This window comes from Lynx rufus, unplaced genomic scaffold, assembly GCF_022079265.1.
Source record: "Lynx rufus isolate CCGP_SWC_20201006 ecotype Redwood Valley unplaced genomic scaffold, mLynRuf1.p SCAF_3, whole genome shotgun sequence".
Taxonomy (NCBI): domain Eukaryota; kingdom Metazoa; phylum Chordata; class Mammalia; order Carnivora; family Felidae; genus Lynx; species Lynx rufus.
The window spans coordinates 37,458,062-37,480,406 of NW_025814845.1; the positions used below are offsets into that span (position 1 = coordinate 37,458,062).

Sequence of the window (22,345 nt, forward strand, 5' to 3'; positions counted from 1 at the left end):
GAAGGCATCTTCAGAATCATTGAGTCAAACTCCCTCATTTTAGAGATGAGGAAATTGAAGTCAAGAGTGAATACTTAACTTGTCCATGTTTATAGATAGCAACAGAGCTCGAGGTGAGGAAAGGTATACAATCCTACAGACAATTTAACTTTGTTTTTAAATTTTTAAGTTGTATGTGTATAAGTGAACTCTCACACTTGTACATAGAACATACATATCAAGTTCAACAATATGAAACTGCTATTTTCATGGGGTCAAAAATTGTCAGATATCATTAATTATATGTTTCAACATAACTAAGAACGTTAGCAGTACTGTTTGGAGAGCAAAAATGTTGTACATTACCCAAATGTCCACCAACTGTAAAACAGAAAAATTGTGAGATAATCATACGGTGAAATTCGGTAGAACTAGGCAAAAACAAACCCTAAAGCCAGGTGCATCAACACTGATAAATCTCAAAAACAAGCAAGTCTCCAAAGAACCTACTGTATGACTATATTTTATAAGGTGCAAGAGGTAAAACTAAATAATTTATTTTTTAAAGATATAGTCATATAAGGGAAATTTTTTTTTTTTGGTAAAGAATAGGGATCTTTTGCAGGAAGTCAGGGATAATGATAGAGGTAATGTTTTATTTCTTAAATTGGGTGGTTGACACATTGATGCATATTGAATTATTTTTCTTTATAACTGACACATATTTTCTAAATATTAATTACTCAATATTTACACAAATTAATAATAATAGTACCAAAGAATTAATGCATGCTCCCTGCTTGTAGGAGTATGAGTTGGTTCCATCATTTTAGAGGGTATTATAGTGTCTATTAAAATAAAATATAACGATGGGTGCCTGGGTGGCTCAGTTGATTAAGCATCTGACTTTGGCTCAGGTCATGATTCCTCAGTTTGGTTTGTGGGTTCCAGCCTGATGTTGCTGCTCTGTGCTGACAGCTCAGAGCCTGGAGCCTGCTTCAGATTCTATGTCTCCCTCTCTTTCTGTCCCTCCCCCGCTTGCACACGTGTGTGCTCTCTCTCTCTCTCTCTCTCAAAAATACACATTTAAAAAATAAAATATAATGAATGTAATAGATTTTCTCTGTGTTGAATAAAGTTTAGATTAAACTTACTTTGTTTACTAGAATCTTCAGAAGCCAACTCAGATATCTGATCCCTCTGAAATACTCCACAGACTCTCTGCCCACACACTGTACTTCACCCATCTGTCTCCTTCTGCCCTACACCACTCCACACCCACCAACCCACCCTTCACCCCCCCCCACTTCCTGCTTCAGTCACATCTGCTGTAGGCTCCTCTCATCAACATGCACCCAAAACATAAAGCCATTTCTCGAAGGTCAGAAACTAGACAAGATTTTTATTATTGTTCCTGCCATAAAACTTGCACATTAATATCTACTGTTCACAATAAGAACTTACAAAATACAACAAAGATTATTTGCTTTCCCTTATTGCCCTCTGCCCCCACACCCCCCTAAAATGTCGGAAACATTTTGCTGTGTCAACAGCTTAGAAAGAATATTGTTTCACTGGAATGAGACCTGCCCACACTGTTTTCCCAGATGAAGTTTTGGAATGGTTATGTTAATTACATAGTAAGTAACACCACTGCAGCCATGGAATTCACTGGAAAGTCAAGTCAGATGTTTCCTCTCTCAGGAATTAATGGAATGGAAACTCTTACTATGAAAATCATTTTCCATTCTTGAGGTTTAGATGAGATGAACAGTGACTGGAACAAGATTGCTATGGCTAGCTTGTTTGAAAATTTGTAGCAATTCTTATTAAAACAACCTGCCTGAAAATTCCTCAATGTTATAGACTATACCTATAGCCATAGAATTCTTCTTGGAATATTCAGCAATTTTGACTTAGAATTTATGCTGTATCTTTGAAACGGTTTATTCGTTTTCAAATGATAAGAAATAAGTGAAATAATAATCATGAAAGGCTTGAATTCAATTATTTTACCTTTTTAAGGCCTGAATTTTATAGTTGTTTCCTAACTTGTAAGTGGTAAATTCAGATAACTGCATAATGTCAGAGAGGCATTAATACAGTTACCAAAGTTTTATCCCTAAGACATCATTTGGTCAAACTGTTTGGCCTTCTTACGATTTCTGAGATGTAAAAAAAAAAAAAAAAATTGAGATGTAAAACTAATTTTTTTCATTGAACTCTAATATTGTAGTTGGTTCATTTAGCTTTGCCTTCTTTGTTAGAATGGAAAAAATATGCTTTTTAAAGACAAAAATGAAACTAACATAATACTGTATGTTAACGATACTTAAAATAAAATAAAAATAAAAGGAAAAAAGTTAGAAGAGAGTCAGAAAATCTAGTCACAATGTCACTTTGTTCGCAGCTAGCTTTTCAAGTGGAGAACAGATTAAAAGTTTTTTACAGGGGCAGCTGGGTGGCTCAGACGGTTGGCTGTCCTACTTTGGCTCATGAGTTGGATCCCTACATTGGGCCCTCTGCTGTCAGCCTGGAGCCTGCTTGGGATCCTCTGTCCCCTGTCTCTCCACCCCACCCTCACTCATGTGCAGGTGCTTTCTGTCTCTCTCTCTCAAAAACAATCATATAAAAATAAATAAAAAATAAATAAAAGTTTCTTACATTGTCTATCGTGGGTTCATTTGTGTTTTTAGATTTAGCTTTCAAATTCCAAGGCACTTCTAATACTGGGTCTGGTTCAGTAGATTTACATGTTTATTTGAATCCCATTCTAAGAAAAGCTTACTGAGGTTTAATTCATTTTTTTTATTAGATTCTATTTAATTTAGGAGAAGGGAGAGGAGTAGACCTGAAAAATCATTCTCTTCAGGGAAAGTAGTACAGAACCCTAAACCCACTTTTAAATACGTTTTCTGAAAGGCACAGTTCACACCCCACAGAATGGGTTAGCTGCATTTCCTGTAACATTCTGACCGATGGATTCCCCTGCCCGTCCCTATGCCCAGGCATCATAAACACTGTTCTCCAGCCATGCTGATCATGAGGAGTGAGGTGTGTGTGGGGGACAGTGATGGATTAATGAGCACAAGTCATGTTGTTGTTTTGCTAGAACAAAGAACCAAGCAAGTGTTGTCCAGATTCTCCAATTTATAAGATTCACCAGACTTTCAGGTGAAATCTCTCATTTTTAAATGATGACAACTAAACAATTTCAAAACATTTTTAAGAACCTGTGTGAGTCAAATGGAACGTGTCCACAGGACTGGGAACCACCTCCCGGAGACTTCCCTTCATGCAGTAAGAAACAGAGTTTCAGTACCATCCACTTGGGTTTCTCTTTCTGTTTACAGAAAAGGGGTAAACATTAATGTATCTCCTTTTTGTGTTTGTTGACATTTCCTTCTTTCCTTTTTTCCAGGCTACATGCTATCTCTAGTCTGTGCAAACTCCTCCCAGGCCTGGTGTGAGATCACAAATGTGTCACGACTGCTGGCTTCTCCTGTCCTCTACAGGGACCTGAATTCCAGCTACAGGGACCTGAATTCCAGCATAAGCAACTTGATCATTTCTGCAAATGTAGAAAACAGATACAGTCTGTATGTAGGCCTAATGCTGGCAGTAAGTTCCAGTATTTTTATTGGCTCCAGCTTCATACTGAAAAAGAAGGGCCTCTTGCAACTGGCAAAGAAGGGCATTACCAGAGCTGGTAAGAAACGGATGCAACTAGAGAATTCAAGTTTCTGCAGAAATAATCCTATTGTAAGACCTTAGTGCTACAGCAGTAATATTTTACTGTCTCTATCTTATTCCCTGTCTCTATGCTTAGCAAATCTCCTCTCTGGTGTCCCGGATTGAGCCTGCTGTGTCTCCTTCAGGGTAAAACTAAAATTCTTGTTTCCAGAGGTTTAGAGTGTGGAATGAATTCTTCTTTCATAGCTGTTGTGTGTGATTTCAGTGTTCAAGGTCAGATGCTGCTTTCCTGCTTAACACATGTCAGTGGCTTTTCTTTGCACTCAGAATAAAATCCAGACACCTTTCCACAGTCTTTGACCTCCTGCGTAAACTGGCCCTTGCAGACTCTGCAGCTTTATCTTCTACTGTCCCTATCCCTTACTTTTCTCTGGTTCCTGGAATAGACCAAATTCTTTGCCACCTCAAGGTCTTTTCCTTTTGCATGGAACGCTCTTCTCCCTGCTTTTCATTTGGCTGACTCATCCTTCGGACTTCAGCTTAAATATCATCACCTTCCCTGGTCTTCCTCTCTGGGAGATGTCCCTTACCACCTTCATCCCGCCCTGTTACTCTCTATCATTGCCCTAAGGGTTTCTTTAATTGTACCTAAAAAATCTGTCACTGTACACTTAATGTTTATTTACTTGTTAATTGATAGTAGATTCACAAGAGCAGGAACCTTCCCTAGCATAGTGTTTGACAGCCAATAAGTATTTGTTAAATCAGTAAGTGGATAGCAGAATTAGGTTGCTGTTACTATAGTGATATTTCACATGCTAAGTAACTTAGCTTGACTACCCTCCATTAACCATGAATTTCTATTCTTTCTTATCAAGAATATCATAGAAGAGCTAAATAATATTCTAAGGTTCATATGGAAAAATGACTACAAATTGCACAAATAAGTTCATAAAAAGTACTATTGGAGATTTGCACTATCAGAAATAAAACATACTATAATGCTATAATAATTAAAACAGTTTGGTACTGGCACTAAAAAAGATAGACAAAAAAATGAAAGATAATTGAAAACTTATAAAGGGACCCAAGTACGTATAACAATTTAATATATGATTTTTTAAAGTGGCATTTCAATTCACTGGAGAAAGGATGGCTTATTCAATCAAAAGTGTTAATGGGGCACCAGGGTGGCTCAGTAGATTAAGCATACGACTCACGACTCATGACGACGTCATGATCTCACGGTTAGTGAGACTGAGCCCCGCATCAGGCTCTGCACTGACAGCATGCAGAGCCTGCTTGGGATTCTCTCTCTCCCTCTCTTTTTGCCTTACCCCGGCTTGCATGAGAGTGGGTGCGTGCACTCTCTCCCTCTCTCTCAAAATAAATAAACATTTTTTTAAAAGTGTTGAGACAATCGGCAAAAATTAGAGGAGAAAAATGTAAGAGTTTTACTTCATACTATTCAGCAATTTAAAATGAAATGATTTTTTTCAAAAAACCTAAAAGAAGGTCTTTCTAACCATACAGATAAATGAAGAAGCTATTCTATATGAAAGAAGAGATTACCTAAATTGATTTTTTAAAAAATCCTACATGGAAACACCTTAACTGAAACTAAAAACCAAATGACATGGGAGGGGGGGCATGTTTCCAAAATATATGACAGACAAATGATATTAAGATCCATAATATATAAAGAGTGACTATAGGTGATAAGAAAAAGATTAGTACCCTAAGGTAAAATAGGCAAAGTACATAAATAAGAAACTCACAAAGCAAGAAATGCAAGTGGTCAATAAACAGATAGAAGTAAATATTATTTCACTAGTACCGAAAGAGACACCAACTATATAACAATGAGCTCCTGGGTTGTTGTCTACCATTTTAACAAGATTTCGTTTTTTCGTTAAAAGGCCTTATGCTGGTAAGGGAATTTGGAAAATAAATAGCCCTCCCAAACATTGCTGGAGGCAGCATATATGGGTACAAACTTTCCTAAGAGAAATTTGGTAAAGCTTAAAAATGTTAATGTCTTAAAACCTAATAATTTCACTTCTGGAAATGTATCGTAAGAAGTGAACAAGAATGACACCTATAGTTACATAACAGGATATTTATTTAAAGGTTTTATGTAATGAGAACAAAACTAGAAACTCGGTGTGTGTGTGTGTGTGTGTGTGTGTGTGTAGTTGCACACAGATTAATAATGATATGCCAGATTTTGAAGTAATATTAAGCCATTAAATAAGGACATGAGAAAAATATTTGCAATATATTATTAAGTTTTTTAAAGATAGATTATGAAATCATATTGTAATATTCCAGTTTAATCACTTGCACATTTTATAAGAAGAAAATCCTAAATAAATAAACTACCTTGCAAGATAATCTTCACAGCTAATATACTCTGTTTCATTTAATTGTAACAAAATCAGGTCAAAGACACAGGATTAAGTATGTTGAATTGGTGAGAAAATTCCATTTTCTATAGCAAACATAGCAATGACTTTAGGTCACAGATTACAGTAAAGAAAAGATAACACTTTGAATATCTCAGGAAAGCTTTTTATCCTTTTCAGTAAACTAGAGAGAAACTCAGTTTCATGATGCCAAGGTAAAGAATAAGGAGAGTCCTACTGGCTAATACTTGTTCTCTGATTGACCATCCAAAATCTCAAAAGCTTGTATGTTAACCATCTTCTTCCCTTCTAGGTCCTCATTAGGTACTGATGTAATTTACAATATACAGTTTCTGTCTTTAATTTTAACTGTGGGTGAAGCAAAGTATTTAGAGTCTATGTCCACATCTCTGGCAGGCATAAATACACTAAACATAATGATTAAATAAGATTTTCTTGCAAACGTAAAAACTTACTTTCTATAAAAATCAAAAGTGACATAATCAAAACCAATAGAAGATCTTTAGAAGTGACCAAGTAAATAAGCTAAAGACTAGCTATGCTGAGTTGGCCTTACATCTTGCCTCTTCCAACCGTTTTCCATTACTTTTCCCAGCAGTCAGTTCTTTCGAACTTCTTCCTCCAGTTCCGAACTAAATTTTAATTGTTCTTATTTTCTTAGGACAAGGTGGACATTCTTACCTCAAGGAATGGCTCTGGTGGGCAGGATTACTCTCAAGTAAGTCCTTACTGCTGAGAATAGTGCATGCTTGTAAAATGATAAATAAATTACATGGGATTGCTCAAAAATGATTAGTTTATCTTCTTGGTAAGGATGGCATAAAAGTCTAGAAATTTTCATGTGGGTATATGTTGTCTTACATACAAAGTGAGTCATATATATTTAGAATTAATTTTTCCTCTTCTCTCCCTGCACTCCCATGTTCTCAGTACTGTCAGAAAAAAGTTAACATCTGAACCACTATATTTTATCACAAGCTTCCCCTTCTGTTATATTTTATTCCCCAGAACAATTGAGGAAAATGCCTTCTTCCCACATTTCCCTGCTCCTAATTCAAATCTGTGACTGTTCTAGCTGCATATTGACTAATGAATGGCTGCATTTTCCTGGTCAGGCCCCAAACATGGGCAAATTAAAGTCCCCTCTGGGTGCTAAGCATGGAAGGAATGGAAAGAAGATGAAGGCTGTCAGCACTCCCCTCCCCCCAGACTTGCTCTGAGGACTACATGAGACTGTTGGATGGGAGAGCACCTTGTAGATGCTCATATGCTGTGCAAATAGAAGGCAGTGTTGATGCTCACAGGCACGTTTGCAGATTTCTATCTCCTCCTCTAACTCCTCTGAAATCCCAACCCTAAAACTTCCAAAGATAGGAGCTCATAAACTGTAGTTTCATACTTCCTGCTCGTCATCTCCCTCTGCAGCAAGAAGCCTTAAACTTCCATTTATTAGACCTGGACCGAGAAGATGGCGGTGTACGAGGACGTTGGGCTCACTGCATGCTGCTGATCATTTAGATTCCACCCACATCTGCCTAAATAACCCAGAATACCACCAGACTAGCAGACTGGACTCTCCAGAGCCAAGCGTAGACAAGAGGCCCACGGGAGAGGGTAGGAATGGTGGAGAGGCAGTGCATGCTACACGGACTGGCGGGAGGGAGGCAGGGGGGTGGGGGGGGCACGGAGGGGCGGCCCGCCAGGCAAGGCAGAGCCCCCAAAGTCTGGCTTGCAAAGGCAGAAGGGCTGGACTCCATGAGTTCTGACAGCCAGCAGGACTTAACATGTGCAATGTTAAAAGTGAACAGCTCTGCCCTCGGAGAGCAGCGACGGCGAGAGGACATCGGGAAAGAGAGTTATTGAGCCCCAGAAGACAGAGCTCAGCTCAGTGGAGAACAAAGGCACTGGCAAGCGCCATCTCTCTCTCTCCCATCCCCCAGCCGAAATCCCAAAGGGAACCAGTTTCTGTCACTGAACTTGCTTGCACTGCGCAAACACCCAACGCTGTGCTTCTGTGGATCCATCCCTCCGACAGGTCTGCCTCCCTCCTGGTGCTGCAGGGCCCCTCCTGCAGGGGACCACCGACAGCAAAGCGAGCTAAGCCTGCCCCTCCCGCCCCTGTGCACCTTGCGGATCCATCCCAGCTAATACGCCAGATCCCATCAAAGCATCACCACAAGCCTGGCAGTGTGCAAGTAGCCCAGATGGGGGCCACACCATCCACAGTGAGTCCTGCCCCTGGGAGAGGGGAAAATAAGGTACACACCAGTCTGACTGTGGCTCCAGCAGTGGGCGGGGGGCAGACATCAGGTCTGACTGCAGCCCCGCCCACCAACACAAGTTACTCCAGACAGCACAGGGAAAGTGCCCTGCAGTTCTGCGCCACCCAAGGGACTATCCAAAATGACGAAACGAAAGAATTCTCAAAAGAAACTCCGGGAAGTAGCAACAGCTAATGAATCAATCAAAAATGATTTAAGCAATATAACGGAACAAGAATTTAGAATAATAGTCATAAAATTAATCGCTGGGCTTGAAAAAAGTATAGAGGACAGCAGAGAATCTATTGCTACAGAGGTCAAGGGACTAAGAAATAGTCAGGAGGAGCTAAAAAATGCTATAAATGAGGTGAAAAATAAAATGGAGGTGACCACAGCTCAGATTGAAGAGGCAGAGGAGAGAATAGGTGAATTAGAAGATAAAAATTATGGAAAAAAAGGAAGCTGAGAAAAAGAGAGATAAAAAAATCCAGGAGTATGAGGGGAGAATTAGAGAACTAAGTGATGTAATCAAACGGAACAACATCCATATAATAGAAATTCCAGAAGAGCTGAAGAGAGAGAAAAAGGGGCTGAAGGTGTACTTGAACAAATCATAGCTGAGAACTTCCCTGATCTGGGGAAGGAGAAAGGCATTGAAATCCAAGAGGCACAGAGAACTCAATTCAGACGTACCTTGAATCGATCTTCTGCACGACATATCATAGTGAAACTGGAAAAATACAAGGATAAAGAGAGAATTTTGAAAGCAGCTAGGGATAAACATGCTCTAACATATAAAGGGAGACCGATAAGACTAGTGACGGATCTATCTACTGAAACTTGGCAGGCCAGAGAGGAATGGCAGGAAATCTTCAACGTGATGAACAGAAAAAAAACATGCAGCCGAGAATCCTTTACCCAGCAAGTCTGTCATTCAGCATAGGAGAGATAAAGGTCTTCCCAAACAAACAAAAACTGACGGAATTCATCACCACTAAACCAGCCCTACAAGAGATCCTAAGGGGGACTCTGTGAGTGAAATGTTCCAAGGACCACAAAGTACCAGAGACACCACTACAAGCATGAAACTCACAGACATCACAATGACTCCAAATCCATATCTTTCTGTAATAACACTGAATGTAAATGGACTAAATGCTCCAACCAAAAGACATAGAGTATCAGAATGGATAAAAAAACAAGACCCATCTATTTGCTGTCTACAAGAGACTCATTTTAGACCTGAGGACACCTTCAGATTGAAAGTGAGGAGAAGGAGAACTATCTATCATGCTACTGGAAGTCAAAAGAAAGCTGGAGTAGCCATACTTATATCAGACAAGCTAGACTTTAAATTAAAGGCTGTAACAAGAGATGAAGAAGGACATTATATAATAATCACAGGGTCTATCCATCAGGAAGAGCTAACAATTATAAATGTCTATGCACTGAATACGGGAGCCCCCAAATATATAAAACAATTAATCACAAACATAAGCAACCTTATTGATAAGAATGTGGTAATTGCAGGGACTTTAATACTCCACTTACAACAATGGATAGATCATCTAGACACAGGATCAATAAAGAAACAAGGGCCCTGAATGATACATTGGATCAGATGGACTTGACAGATATATTTAGAACTCTGCATCCCAAAGCAACAGAATATACTTTCTTCTTGAATGCACATGAAACATTCTCCAAGATAGATCACATACTGGGTCACAAAACAGCCCTTAATAAGTATAAAAGAATTGAGATCATACCGTGCACACTTTCAGACCACAATGCTATGAAGCTTGAAATCAACCACAGGAAAAAGTCTGGAAAACCTCCAAAAGCATGGAGGTTAAAGAACACTCTACTAAAGAATGAGTAGGTCAACCAGGCAATTGGAGAAGAAATTAAAAAATATATGGAAACAAATGAAAATGAAAATACAACAATCCAAATGCTTTGGGATGCAGCGAAGGCAGTCCTGAGAGGAAAATACATTGCAATCCAGGCCTATCTCAAGAAACAAGAAAAATCCCAAATACAAAATCTAACAGCACACCTAAAGGAAATAGAAGCAGAACAGCAAAGACAGCCTAAACCCAGCAGAAGAAGAGAAATAATAAAGATCAGAGCAGAAATAAACAATATACAATCTAAAAAAACTGTAGAGCAGATCAACGAAACCAAGAGTTGGTTTTTTGAAAAAATAAACAAAATTGGTATACCTCTAGCCAGGCTTCTCAAAAAGAAAAGGGAGATGACCCAAATAGATAAAATCATGAATGAAAATGGAATTATTAAAACCAATCCCTCAGAAATACAAGCAATTATCAGGGAATACTATGAAAAATTATATGCCAACAAACTGGACAACCTGGAAGAAATGGACAAATTCCTAAACACCCACATGCTTCCAAAACTCAAACAGGAAGAAATAGAAAACTTGAACAGACCCATAACCAGTGAAGAAATTGAATCAGTCATCAAAAATCTCCCAACAAATAAGAGTCCAGGATCAGATAGCTTCCCAGGGGAATTCTACCAGACATTTAAAGCAGAGATAATACCTATCCTTCTCAAGCTGTTCCAAAAAAATAGAATGGGAAGGAAAACTTCTAGACTCATTCTATGAAGCCAGCATCACTTTGATTCCTAAACCAGACAGAGACCCAGCACAAAAAAAGAGAACTACAGGCCCATATCCCTGATGAATATAGATGCAAAACTTCTCAATAAGATACTAGCAAATCGAATTCAACAGCATATAAAAATAATTATTCACCATGATCAAATGGGATTCATTCCTGGTCTGCAGGGCTGGTTCAACATTTGCAAATCAATCAATGTGATACATCACATTAATAAAAGAAAAGAACGATATGATCCTGTCAATCGATGCAGAAAAAGCATTTGACAAAATTCAGCATCCTTTCTTAATAAAAAACCCTCGAGAAAGTCAGAATAGAAGAACATACTTAAACATCATAAAAGCCGTTTATGAAAAGCCCACAGCTAATATCATCCTCAATGGGGAAAAACTGAGAGGTTTCTCCCTGAGATCAGGAACACGACAGGGATGTTCACTCTCACCGCTGTTGTTTAACATAGTGTTGGAAGTTCTAGCATCAGCAGTCAGACAACAAAAGGAAATCAAGGCATCAAAATTGGCAGCGATGAAATCACGCTTTCACTTTATGCAGGTGACATATTATACATGGAAAATCCGATAGACTCCACCAAAAGTCTTCTAGAACTGATACATGAATTCAGCAAAGCCGCAGGATACAAAATCAATGTACAGAAATCAGTTGCATTCTTATACACTAACAATGAAGCAACAGAAAGACAAATAAAGAAACTGATCCCATTCACAATTGCACCAAGAAGCATAAAATACCTAGGAATAAACCTAACCAAAGATGTAAAAGATCTGTATGCTGAAAACTATAGAAAGCTTATGAAGGAAATTGAAGACAACACAACGAAATGGAAAAGCATTCCATGCTCATGGATTCAAGAATAAATATTGTTAAAATGTCAATACTACCCAAAGAAATATACACATTCAATGAAATCCCAATCAAAATTGCAGCATTCTTCTCAAAGCTAGAACAAGCAATCCTAAAATTTGTATGGAACCACAAAAGGCCCCAAATAGCGAAAGTAATTTTGAAGATGACCAAAGTGGGAGGCATCACAATCCCAGTCTTTAGCCTCTACTACATAGCTATAATCATCAAGACAGCATGGTATTGGCACAAAAACAGACACATAGACCAATGGAATAGAATAGAAACCCCAGAACTAGACCCACAAAAGTATGGCCAACTAATCTTTGACAAAGCAGGAAAGAACATCCAATGGAAAAAAGACAGTCTCTAACAAATGGTGCTGGGAGAGCTGGACAGCAACATGCAGAAGAATGAAACTGGACCACTTTCTTCACCATTTACAAAAATAAACTCAAAATGGATAAAGGACCTGAACGTGAGACAGGAAACCATCAAAACCCTAGAGGAGAAAGCAGGAAAACCATCAAAACCCTCTCTGACCTCAGCCGCAGCAATTTCTTACTTGACACATACACAAAGGCAAGGGAATTAAAAGCAAAAATGAACTACTGGGACCTCATCAACATAAAAATCTTCTGCACTACAAAGGAAACAATCAACAAAACCAGAAGGCAACCAACAGAATGGGAAAAGATATTTGCAAATGACATATTGGACAAAGGGCTAGTATCCAAGATCTATAAAGAGCTCACCAAACTCCACACCCAAAAAACAAATAATGCAGTGAAGAAATGGGCAGAAATCATGAATAGATACTTCTCTAAAGAAAACATCCAGATGGCAAACAGGCACATGAAAAGATGCTCAACGTTGCTCCTCATCAGGGAAATACAAATCAAAACCACACTCAGATACCACCTCACGGTAGTCAGAGTGGCTAAAATGAACAAATCAGGAGACTATAGATGCTGGCAAGGATGTGGAGAAACGGGAACCCTCTTGCACTGTTGGTGGGAATGCAAACTGGTGCAGCCACTCTGGAAAACAGTGTGGAGGTTCCTCAAAAAATTAAAAATAGACCTACCCTATGACCCAGCAGTAGCACTGCTAGGAATTTACCCAAGGGATACAGGAGTACTGATGCATAGGGGCACTTGTACCCCAATGTTTATAGCAGCACTCTCAACAATAGCCAAATTATGGAAAGAGCCTAAATGTCCATCAACTGATGAATGGATAAAGAAATTGTGGTTTATATACACAGTGGAGTACTATGTGGCAATGAGAAAGAATGAAATGTGGCCTTTTGTAGCAACGTGGATGGAACTGGAGAGTGTGATGCTATGTGAAGTAAGTCATACAGAGAGAGACAGATACCATATGTTTTCACTCTTATGTGGATCCTGAGAAACTTAACAGAAGACCGTGGGGGAGGGGAAGAAAAAAAAAAAAAAGAGGTTAGAGAGGGAGGGAGCCAAAAAATAAGAGACTCTTAAAAACTGAGAATAAACTGATGGGTATTGAGGAGAGTACCTGTTGGGATGAGCACTGGGTGTTGTATGGAATCCAATTTGACAATAAATTTCATATTAAAAACAAAAAAACAAAAAAACTTCCATTTATTTTCCAATACCAACCAACACATTTCAGTACTTGTGTGGGCCTCCTATGCAAAGGAATTGGATAACTTTCCTTTAGTGTTAGAATCTAAAAAGATGATAAATAAAAATCATTTAAATGTGTCTATAGCCCTTTCAGTTCTGTTTTCTTACTTCATTTGAACAAAAGTTGACCAGGACGTACTGGGGAGATTTCAGAGATTTGGATTCTTTTTTTCTCCTTCTCTCTCTCTCCAACTTGTGTCTCCCCACCCCTCTACCCACACAGTAGGATGAAAATATAAGGAGAATGTTATGTGGCTACATTTACAATTTTATTCTCATCATGTACAAAGTTCATGCTAGTTTTGAAGAGAGAAAAGCAGATGTCTACAACATTAGAGATTTTATCTATTGATAAACATACAGCACTTCAATTATGAAATTAATATTTTCCTGGAAAGCTGTCTATAAGAGATACAAATATAAATAATATCAAGTATTCACGAAAGCTTAATTTTTGAAGAAAACTGCCATGCCTTTTCCTAGAAGAGCAGTCTCCTAATTTATCTGTTCTGGAATTTTCTATGTGTTTTATGATAGTGTCCCTAAAGCTGAGTACTCCTGAAGTTTTGGCTGGGGTGTAGAGGGGGAAGGCCGGGGACATAGCAGCCAGATGGAAAAATAAAAAGTATTCTGGTGTCTTTTATCTGTTCCAGAAGCTCTGTCTACAATATAAGTGTTTTCTTGGCTTAGTTTGCCCTTGTGAAATACTGGTTTCTGTTGGCAAATGTTCACATGTGACCCATAAGAATAATTTGGCTCCCAGACAAGAGTGTAGTTCTTAGAGGGATTTCCCCTCACTATAGACATCATTTCACAGAGATCTAGAGTTCCTCAGATGAGAGAAAGATTGCAGGAACACATCCTTATGACTTTAAAACAGCCCTCTGGATCTCCTCGAGCTTCTAAGATCCTGTTAAAGTGTTTTTGGATCTTGTGCAACTCAGACACCCCTGGCTACCTGGGCCTGTGGTAGGCATTTCTGGCTATCCCCTGCCCAGTCAGTAAATCTCTGCAAAGCACTCTAATTTGCCACATTGCTTTTTGTTCATTTGCGTAACAGTAGGTATTGTTAAACAAATAGAAAAATTCTTTGCTTAGGTTAAAGCTACCTCTAATTAGATTTTATCAGAGTGACCGAATATGTTCTTGGTAGTGACGTAACTAAAATCCCTATTGGAAGTCACTTAAAATGTGTAATCATCTGTTACCACTTTTTGCATTGAGTTCATATCACCAGGTATTTACAGTTTATCTGCATCCCTTAATACCAATCCTCCCCCCAACCTCCATTAAAAAAGTTAAATTGTTCCTTTTAGCTAGATCTGTCAGTACCCCTGGCATAGAAGTCTACCATTTTGTTTGTGTCCTTGGTTTGTCTCTTCTGACAAGTCTATCTCTCATATGAATACTACGGCTTGCTTTCCAGTGGGAGCCGGAGAAGCGGCGAATTTTGCAGCTTATGCTTTTGCACCGGCCACCTTGGTCACCCCGCTGGGTGCTCTGAGTGTGCTCGTAAGGTATGTGAGAAATGAGCTCGGCTTCTGTAGAGATGTCAATAGCATGATGAGCTTAAACCACAAGAAATATATTGCTAGGCATATCTCAAAACAAAATATCACACAACTAATTTGAGAAGACACAATCAAGCGCAACAGAAATGAGAAATAAATTATGTTGTTGTTATTTAGAAAAATATGAGAGGGGGCCTAATTTCCTGCTAACATGAAATAATCACGTGTTATGTTTGCGTTTATTCAGTGAAGCCTAGGGGATTTTTTTCTCTCTCTTACCTGAACACATTGCCACGGACAGCCCTTTTAGTCCTTTCTGTTGTCATAGTGGTTAATGACCACAATTATCAGAGGGTTTAAAAGCAGAGTGTTTGGGTTAAACTTCAACTCTCACTTAAAGTCTTACATCATTTGTAAGATAGTTATATTTGGAGACCTCTGAGTTTCTTTTAGTAATGGAAACGGGTAATTTTCATGTTCCTAGAATGTCCATCTAATTTTTCTGAGTTGGTCTTTATCATGATCCCAGATGAATGTGCTCAACGGGCACGTGAACTCTTACAGTTAAGCCACAGTTTTGTTGCACTTGTCTGTTCCTTTTATCTAACCACCTCTAGTAGAAAGCTTACGGCTAGGCCTACCCATTTCTTTTCACCTTCTTTGTAGGACTGTTGTGAGAAGTAAATGAGTCAGTACACAGAGAGCACTAGAACACTGTCTGTGCAAGGAGCGGTAATCAGTAGTAGCAGCAGTGTTTTGGCGGAGGCTGCAGTCCTCACAAGTGGCCACATGACCACGACTCTAAGAAGGCACCGAGTAACGGTGCCACGGTCTTGCGTGCAAATTGGTACAGATACAACCCTGATGGGAGTGCCAGGGCGTCAAGGGAAGGCTGGTGTGCAGGCATCACGACAGACCTGCTGGAGGAGCATCAGGATCCACTGTCTGGTGTCTGTGGTGAGGCCGACAGGACTTCCGGAGGCCATGACAACCAAAGCAGTGGGACTATTGGATAAGTGGAAGTATCAGGGCGGTAGCAGCCGGTAAGGAAATATTTCAATATTTTGACAACCCATATGGTTGTACTTGTGCATACCAGCCAAACATCAGCCCTGAGCAGAGTGATTCTTCTTTAGGCATGTATCTGTCTTTGAAGCTTTCGTGAGCACAGATCTCCTAAATGTATCAAGCCAGTATGATGTAAAAGATCTTGTATGTTGTTTGGCATTATAGGAGAAGATGGGGAAATTGAAAATGCCTTCTCATAGGAAGATTACACGGATATAGAATGTCCCTGAAAACTCTTTAGGTACAAAAGCAATTAAGCAGATTTGATTGACCATCATTTCTGAGTTTTAAAATTAATCAGGTTTTTCAGCGTCATGTAGCATATTCAGATCAGTTCATTGGTGACTGGGATACAGGGTGCAACATACCACAGTGTGACTTCTGAGCTGCTATGGGATCAAAAGCTAATTGAACGAGTGATTTTGTTTTTCTTCTCCTAACAGTGCAATATTGTCTTCCTATTTTTTAAATGAACAACTGAACATTCATGGCAAAATAGGCTGCATATTAAGTATATTGGGGTCTACTGTGATGGTTATCCATGCCCCACAAGAAGAGGAAGTCACTTCTTTGCATGAAATGGAAATGAAATTGAGAGACCCAGGTCTGTGATTCAACCAAAAGAAACTCTTACTCAATATTTGGTTCCATTTTCTCTCCTCATCAAGTGAATTTGGGATAATACTGTAAAAGGCTGCAAGCCTCATGGTGGGTTGTGAGATACAGTAAGGTTTGACTGTATTACAAGTCTTCTGTAAAGGTGACACAACTTATTGTTCTGTCCATGCTTCCTCTCTATACCTGAAAGGAGGAGATGGGGATAGGAGAGGCAAAAGGCATATATTCCAACCCCAATTTTGGCTACTTTCCCTCTCTGAAAATAAAAAGTCAGTCAGACAATAGCTGCCATGCCCCATAGTGTTAGCTATGAAATTCAAAAGATATGTTTGTCATAGTCCATTGTAAAATATTGAGAGCCAAGCAGTAAAATGTTGTTTTGGTTTTGTTATTTTAATCTCACTTCCCTTTCTGAAACACCTATGCTCCTACACTCCTAACAAGCTTTCATAAAGATATGATCCTATCAGCATTTTCTGAATTCTAATTCTTTTTTTCTTCCAAACAGGATTTATTTCCTTTGCTGTGATCATAACTGTGATCTCATTGGTGCTGATTTTGATCGTGGCTCCCAGGAAGGGACAGACCAATATACTGGTCTACATTTCAATCTGTTCATTGATTGGAGCATTTTCAGTTTCTTCTGTCAAGGGCCTGGGAATTGCCATTAAGGAACTATTGGAATGGAAGCCAGTTTATAAGCACCCACTGGTCTTTGTTTTGTTAGGTGTACTCGTGCTTTCGGTGACGACACAGATTAACTATCTCAACAAGGCACTGGACACCTTTAACACATCTCTTGTGACTCCCATTTATTATGTGTTCTTCACGTCCATGGTAGTAACTTGCTCCGCCATCTTATTCCAAGAATGGTATGGCATGAAAGCTGGAGATATCATTGGGACCCTGAGTGGGTTCTTCACCATCATCAATGGCATCTTTCTTCTACATGCTTTTAAAAACACTGACATTACCTGGAATGACCTGACATCCACCACACAGAAAGAAGTCCTCTCGCTGAATGGCAGTGAAGACAAATATGTCTTACTGGAGCACACAGAATATTCAACCCCAGGATACAATGATGACATTACTTTGTTTAGCAGGATTGACGATCAAAGTCTCTAGAAACCCCAAACTTTAGCCAATGTAAGACACTTGGAGAGGACAAGAAATACCTAATTCTTAGAAGAACTATTAGGAAAGCTGACATTTTTAAAGTTCTAACTAATAGTTTAGAGGTGAGCCTCCCCCCACCCCCCTCCCCCCAAAAGCCTCGATTTTAGCCATCAAATTTGAAAACCAAGGTTTGGATCCTCCTCCAGAGGACTTCCAGTGTTTTTCATTTCTACAAACTTGAAACATTCCCTGAGCACAAAAGAAGTTCAAGAGTTACATGGGTCTCTGAGTTACTCTTCTGGTCACAATATATTTGGCTGTGCCAGGTGGCTCTTCATTTCTTTGGCTGCTGTTCATAGTAATTCATAGATAAACTTAGCTATGTGCTGATAAGCAGAACATCAGCCATCATTCTCTGATGAGTCATCGTTTCAAATTATTAAAATTGAGACGCGAAATCACTGATGCTCCCCCCGCCCCTTCCATAACTTCTTTCTTTCTAAACTAGATGGCTGAAGAGGGGAATGCGGAAGAAAAAATAGGCCTGCTTTGGAAATCTCCTTGGTGGGTTAGAATGCACAAGACACAGTCCATGAAGAGCTTATGAATTGTAATTTATTAGCAGATCATAAAAACTTACGACCAATTCAAAAGGGGAGAATAGAGGAAGGAGAGAAATACTTAAGTGAAACAGTGTTTTCTCTTTTCACAAAAACAAATGCAAATGATTAGTTTCAAGGGTTCTTTTAACTCAAACCTGAACAACGTGAGACAAAATTGAGTTTCTGGAGAAGACCAAATGATTTAAGCTTTGGAGTTCCTTATATTCATGTTGTCCCTTTCTCTTACTATTATCCCAAAGGTCATTTTCCCTGTTGACATAGAGACTTTTGTAAAGTCTGTAAATGTAAATTGGCACATTATTTTAATAGTATATTGTACACTTAGGTTTTTCTCAACTGTCTGATTCCCAAAGGGTAAGCTTTTGGAAACAACTAGAAAAATCTTTGTAAAAACCTGAATGAGTTATCATAATTATTCCCTTGAAATTTGGCACTTTCATGCTTATCAAGAAAATTATAATTCGTTACTAATCTTTACAAAAATATGCATATCCTGTCACAATAAGTGGCAGACTGTCTTTTTCTGTTGAATTTCATCCTGACCATGTTTTCCATACATTTTGTTGACAAGTGTTTTGGGAGGCTAGGAAAGGAAGTTAACTTCCTAGAAAACAAAATATTAAGACCTCAGGGACTACTACAGGAAAATACCTTTTGCTTATTAAAACTTACACACAATTTTCCTGTCTCTAAGCACACAGCAGGAATAACATTTTTGGTAGCCTTTAATGTGTATGGACAGGTATCTTATCACTCATTGATTTCATGGGAAAGAAATTACCTATTTCTAGACTAAACTTATTTCCATCCAAAACAAAACAAAAATCCTAACTAAAAAGTTACGATATTAGAGGGAAAAAAAAGAACAAAAACCCTTCAGGTTGATTGGATTTTTCTGTTCCAACAGAATGTTTCATTTGTTCGTAATCTAGCTCAAGTCCACTCTGGGTCATAATGATAAGTTCTATTATTTAGAATTCTATTAGACGGACTTCAAGCATTTCCCAGTTCTATTAGCTATGACTAATGTTCCCAGGGATGTCCAGAGAGGACTGCGAAGTTGTAAAGGGCCGTCACCTTCTCTTCAGCACTTTTCAGTGTTGAGTGCAACTCAGTGCGTTCTGATTTTTGAAAACCGATAATCCATGGAAGACACATGGGTTGATACCTCAGGTCAAGTACGTGTTTACTCTGTTGATTGCTGTTTCACTTTAACTGTAGATCAGATGTATAAGCTATGAACAGAAGTTCGCAGGAAAAGTATTTTCTGAAAAGGTCGTGTTTAAAAATTGTAAAAATTCTTTTAAAGTGTTCCCCCCCCCCCCCCCCGTTGAAAAACTGTATTGGTTTCTCTAGGACACTTTCTTAGTGAGGAAATGAAAGACATCCACCCTGAGGCTATGGTGGTTCTCTGCTCTAGTGAAATTCAGTGTCAGGTATTTCTAAATGCCACCTGTTGCAAAGCTTTGCCCTTCGTGTATTGTGCCCAGGCTAAAGATTTTTGGAACGCAAGAACCCACGTGGATCTTGGATTGGAAAATGAACTGGTTTTGCACATACACCCAGGAGAAAGGCTGAGAAAGATTTAATAAGTTGAAGTGTGTTGAGAACCATTGAAATATTTTAAAAACTCTTAAATAATCCCTGGTGGGCACTTGCATCAAAAAACTAAAATGTTATTGCCAATCTAAAACTAAGAATAATTTTTCCCAAATAGGAAGATATTGTCTAAGAAGGAATAAAATGCTGGAAGCCTATATTCAGACTATGTTAGTCTTGACTGGTAGTTTCATGTATGTATATATCTTCATATTTATACTTTATCTCACATAGATATCTTAAGATTAATTATATAACTATCGGCACATGGGTCATTAAGGATTAGAGCTGTCTTCATGCAGCCAAATTGAAAGCTTTCCATAATTCTGAAAATGTAGTAGTTTCATTTTATTTTTTGACTCCTCATTTTATTCTTAGGCAATGGTTAGTGACTTTATTTTTAGTTCAGATTGCAGAATGTTCATAAGACCCTTTAGATTTAGCAGCATAAAATTAAATTAATGCCTTTGTTTTTTAAGAGTATTAAATGAAATACTTGGAACGCACTCTGCATTGTGCCTGATGTATGAGGCATTTAATAGAATTTAGTTCTCTCTGAATCAACATTTTGATTGTTGGAGTCGTATTACCAGATAGGTAAGTACCATTCATTGCCAATTCTCATACATTCTTCAACTTTTCTTAATTTGTGTCACATTATCTTGTTTTACATAATCCAAATGAAAATGAATTCCATCATTATACTATCTCAACACCAATACAAAATTATTCCAACAAAAATATTTTTTTTAGAGCCACTAAAACTGAACTAAGTGCACTGCTCACATTCTAACAAAATTTTGTGGAAAAGTAATTTGTCTGAATATATATGAAATGTTCTGAAATATTTTGAATAAACTCTATAGCCCTGAAATTTTCTATTTTTCAAATGTTTATACGTACTGTTCATTTCAGAAAGTTTACAAATGTTAATGTTTCTGTATATTTTTCATTTGAAATAAAATGCATTTTAATTATGTTTGTTAGACTTCAGTTTGTAGTTAATTGAAGTTAAGTGTATGTTAATGGCAAAAATACCTCCATTTAGATTTGAGACTTTTTTTTTTTTTCCAAGTTTTGAGGTTAAAAGAAAAATCTGCACGTAGGTTAACTTTGCTTTGTCATTTTCCGTGAAATTGAAGTCTGTTTTTTAGAAGAAGGCTCTCCATAAAACCATTTCCTGTATAATTGATTTGACACCTGAACCAAAGGTAGGAGAAACTGTCTTATCTTTCAATAACTGTATTGAACAAGATAGGAGTACAAAGCAGTCAGTATAATGAAATTGCTCAGGTCAGCAATTTAGAAGGAGAAAGCATTTTAAAAATACTTAGTAGCATTGCATTATATTAAGTTCACATTTGCAAACTCAGCAAATTAAAGAAACAGAGGAAGAGGGAGAAAGCATTATAAAAATATTTGGTACCATTGCGTTACACTACAAGTTGCATTTACAAACCCTGAGCAAATTTCCTCCTGGCCCCTGTAGGACTAAATCTTCGCTTCACGGGGGTGTCTGGCTGGCTCAGTCCAAAGAGCAAGTAACTCCTGATCCCTGTACCATGAGTTTGAGCCCCAGGTTTGGGATAGAGTTTACTTACAAAAATATTTTTACATGCATTGACCACATCACTATGACTTTATCAATTTGCCCTGTTTGGATTTGAACTCATGTTTGAGGACAACTCTCTCACTTGTTTCTATGGAAATGAATTGTCTAGGATACAAAAGGCCTCTTTTTACAGTATCCCCTGCCCCCCCCCCTCCCCACCATTGTATAAACAAAGAAACAATATGCAATTCCTTAAATCACATGGTTACCAACACCTCAAAGTACTCAATCCACTGACCGTAAGAGATCCTAAGGAGGGCTTGGTGAAGTACATCATGTATAGAAGCAGTTAGAACACATTTTTCACAGCAAGCTGTGTCTGTGCTTAAACATTTCAGCCTCCTGGCTGCTGTATGTAGGAAGCCTCTAAGAGGTAAGCATAGGTTACAAAGAGGATTAAATTTCATTTATAACAATGAGCAACATATTTTGCCCAACTGAAAGCTTTGATTGATTGCAAAAAAAAACAAAAAACAAAAAAAGACCAAAAAAGCCTTTTGAGGGAGCTGACTGCCCAAGCCACCCTTTCACCCCTTCAGTTACAAATCATGACAAACCCTTCTTCTGGAGGGAAAACTGAATCTCTATAAATGCCATCGGTACAGGAGAAAATCTTTGAGTTGGAAGGCATTTTAGTTTCTTTTTATGTAGAACCTCCCC

At 38.4% G+C, this 22,345-nt stretch overlaps 1 protein-coding gene across 1 annotated transcript in view; it reads left to right on the forward strand.

Moving 5' to 3' along the window:
• Positions 1–21,052, forward strand: part of NIPAL1 (NIPA like domain containing 1) — a 29,781-nt gene extending 8,729 nt beyond the window's left edge. The window contains exons 2-6 of the mRNA XM_047091718.1: positions 3,401–3,688; positions 6,760–6,816; positions 14,962–15,052; positions 16,558–16,718; positions 17,241–21,052. Coding sequence (XP_046947674.1) covers positions 3,401–3,688; positions 6,760–6,816; positions 14,962–15,052; positions 16,558–16,718; positions 17,241–17,860 — 1,217 coding nt within the window. The 3' untranslated portion in view covers positions 17,861–21,052. The remainder of the gene's footprint in view (positions 1–3,400; positions 3,689–6,759; positions 6,817–14,961; positions 15,053–16,557; positions 16,719–17,240) is intronic.
• Positions 21,053–22,345: the final 1,293 nt, after the last annotated feature.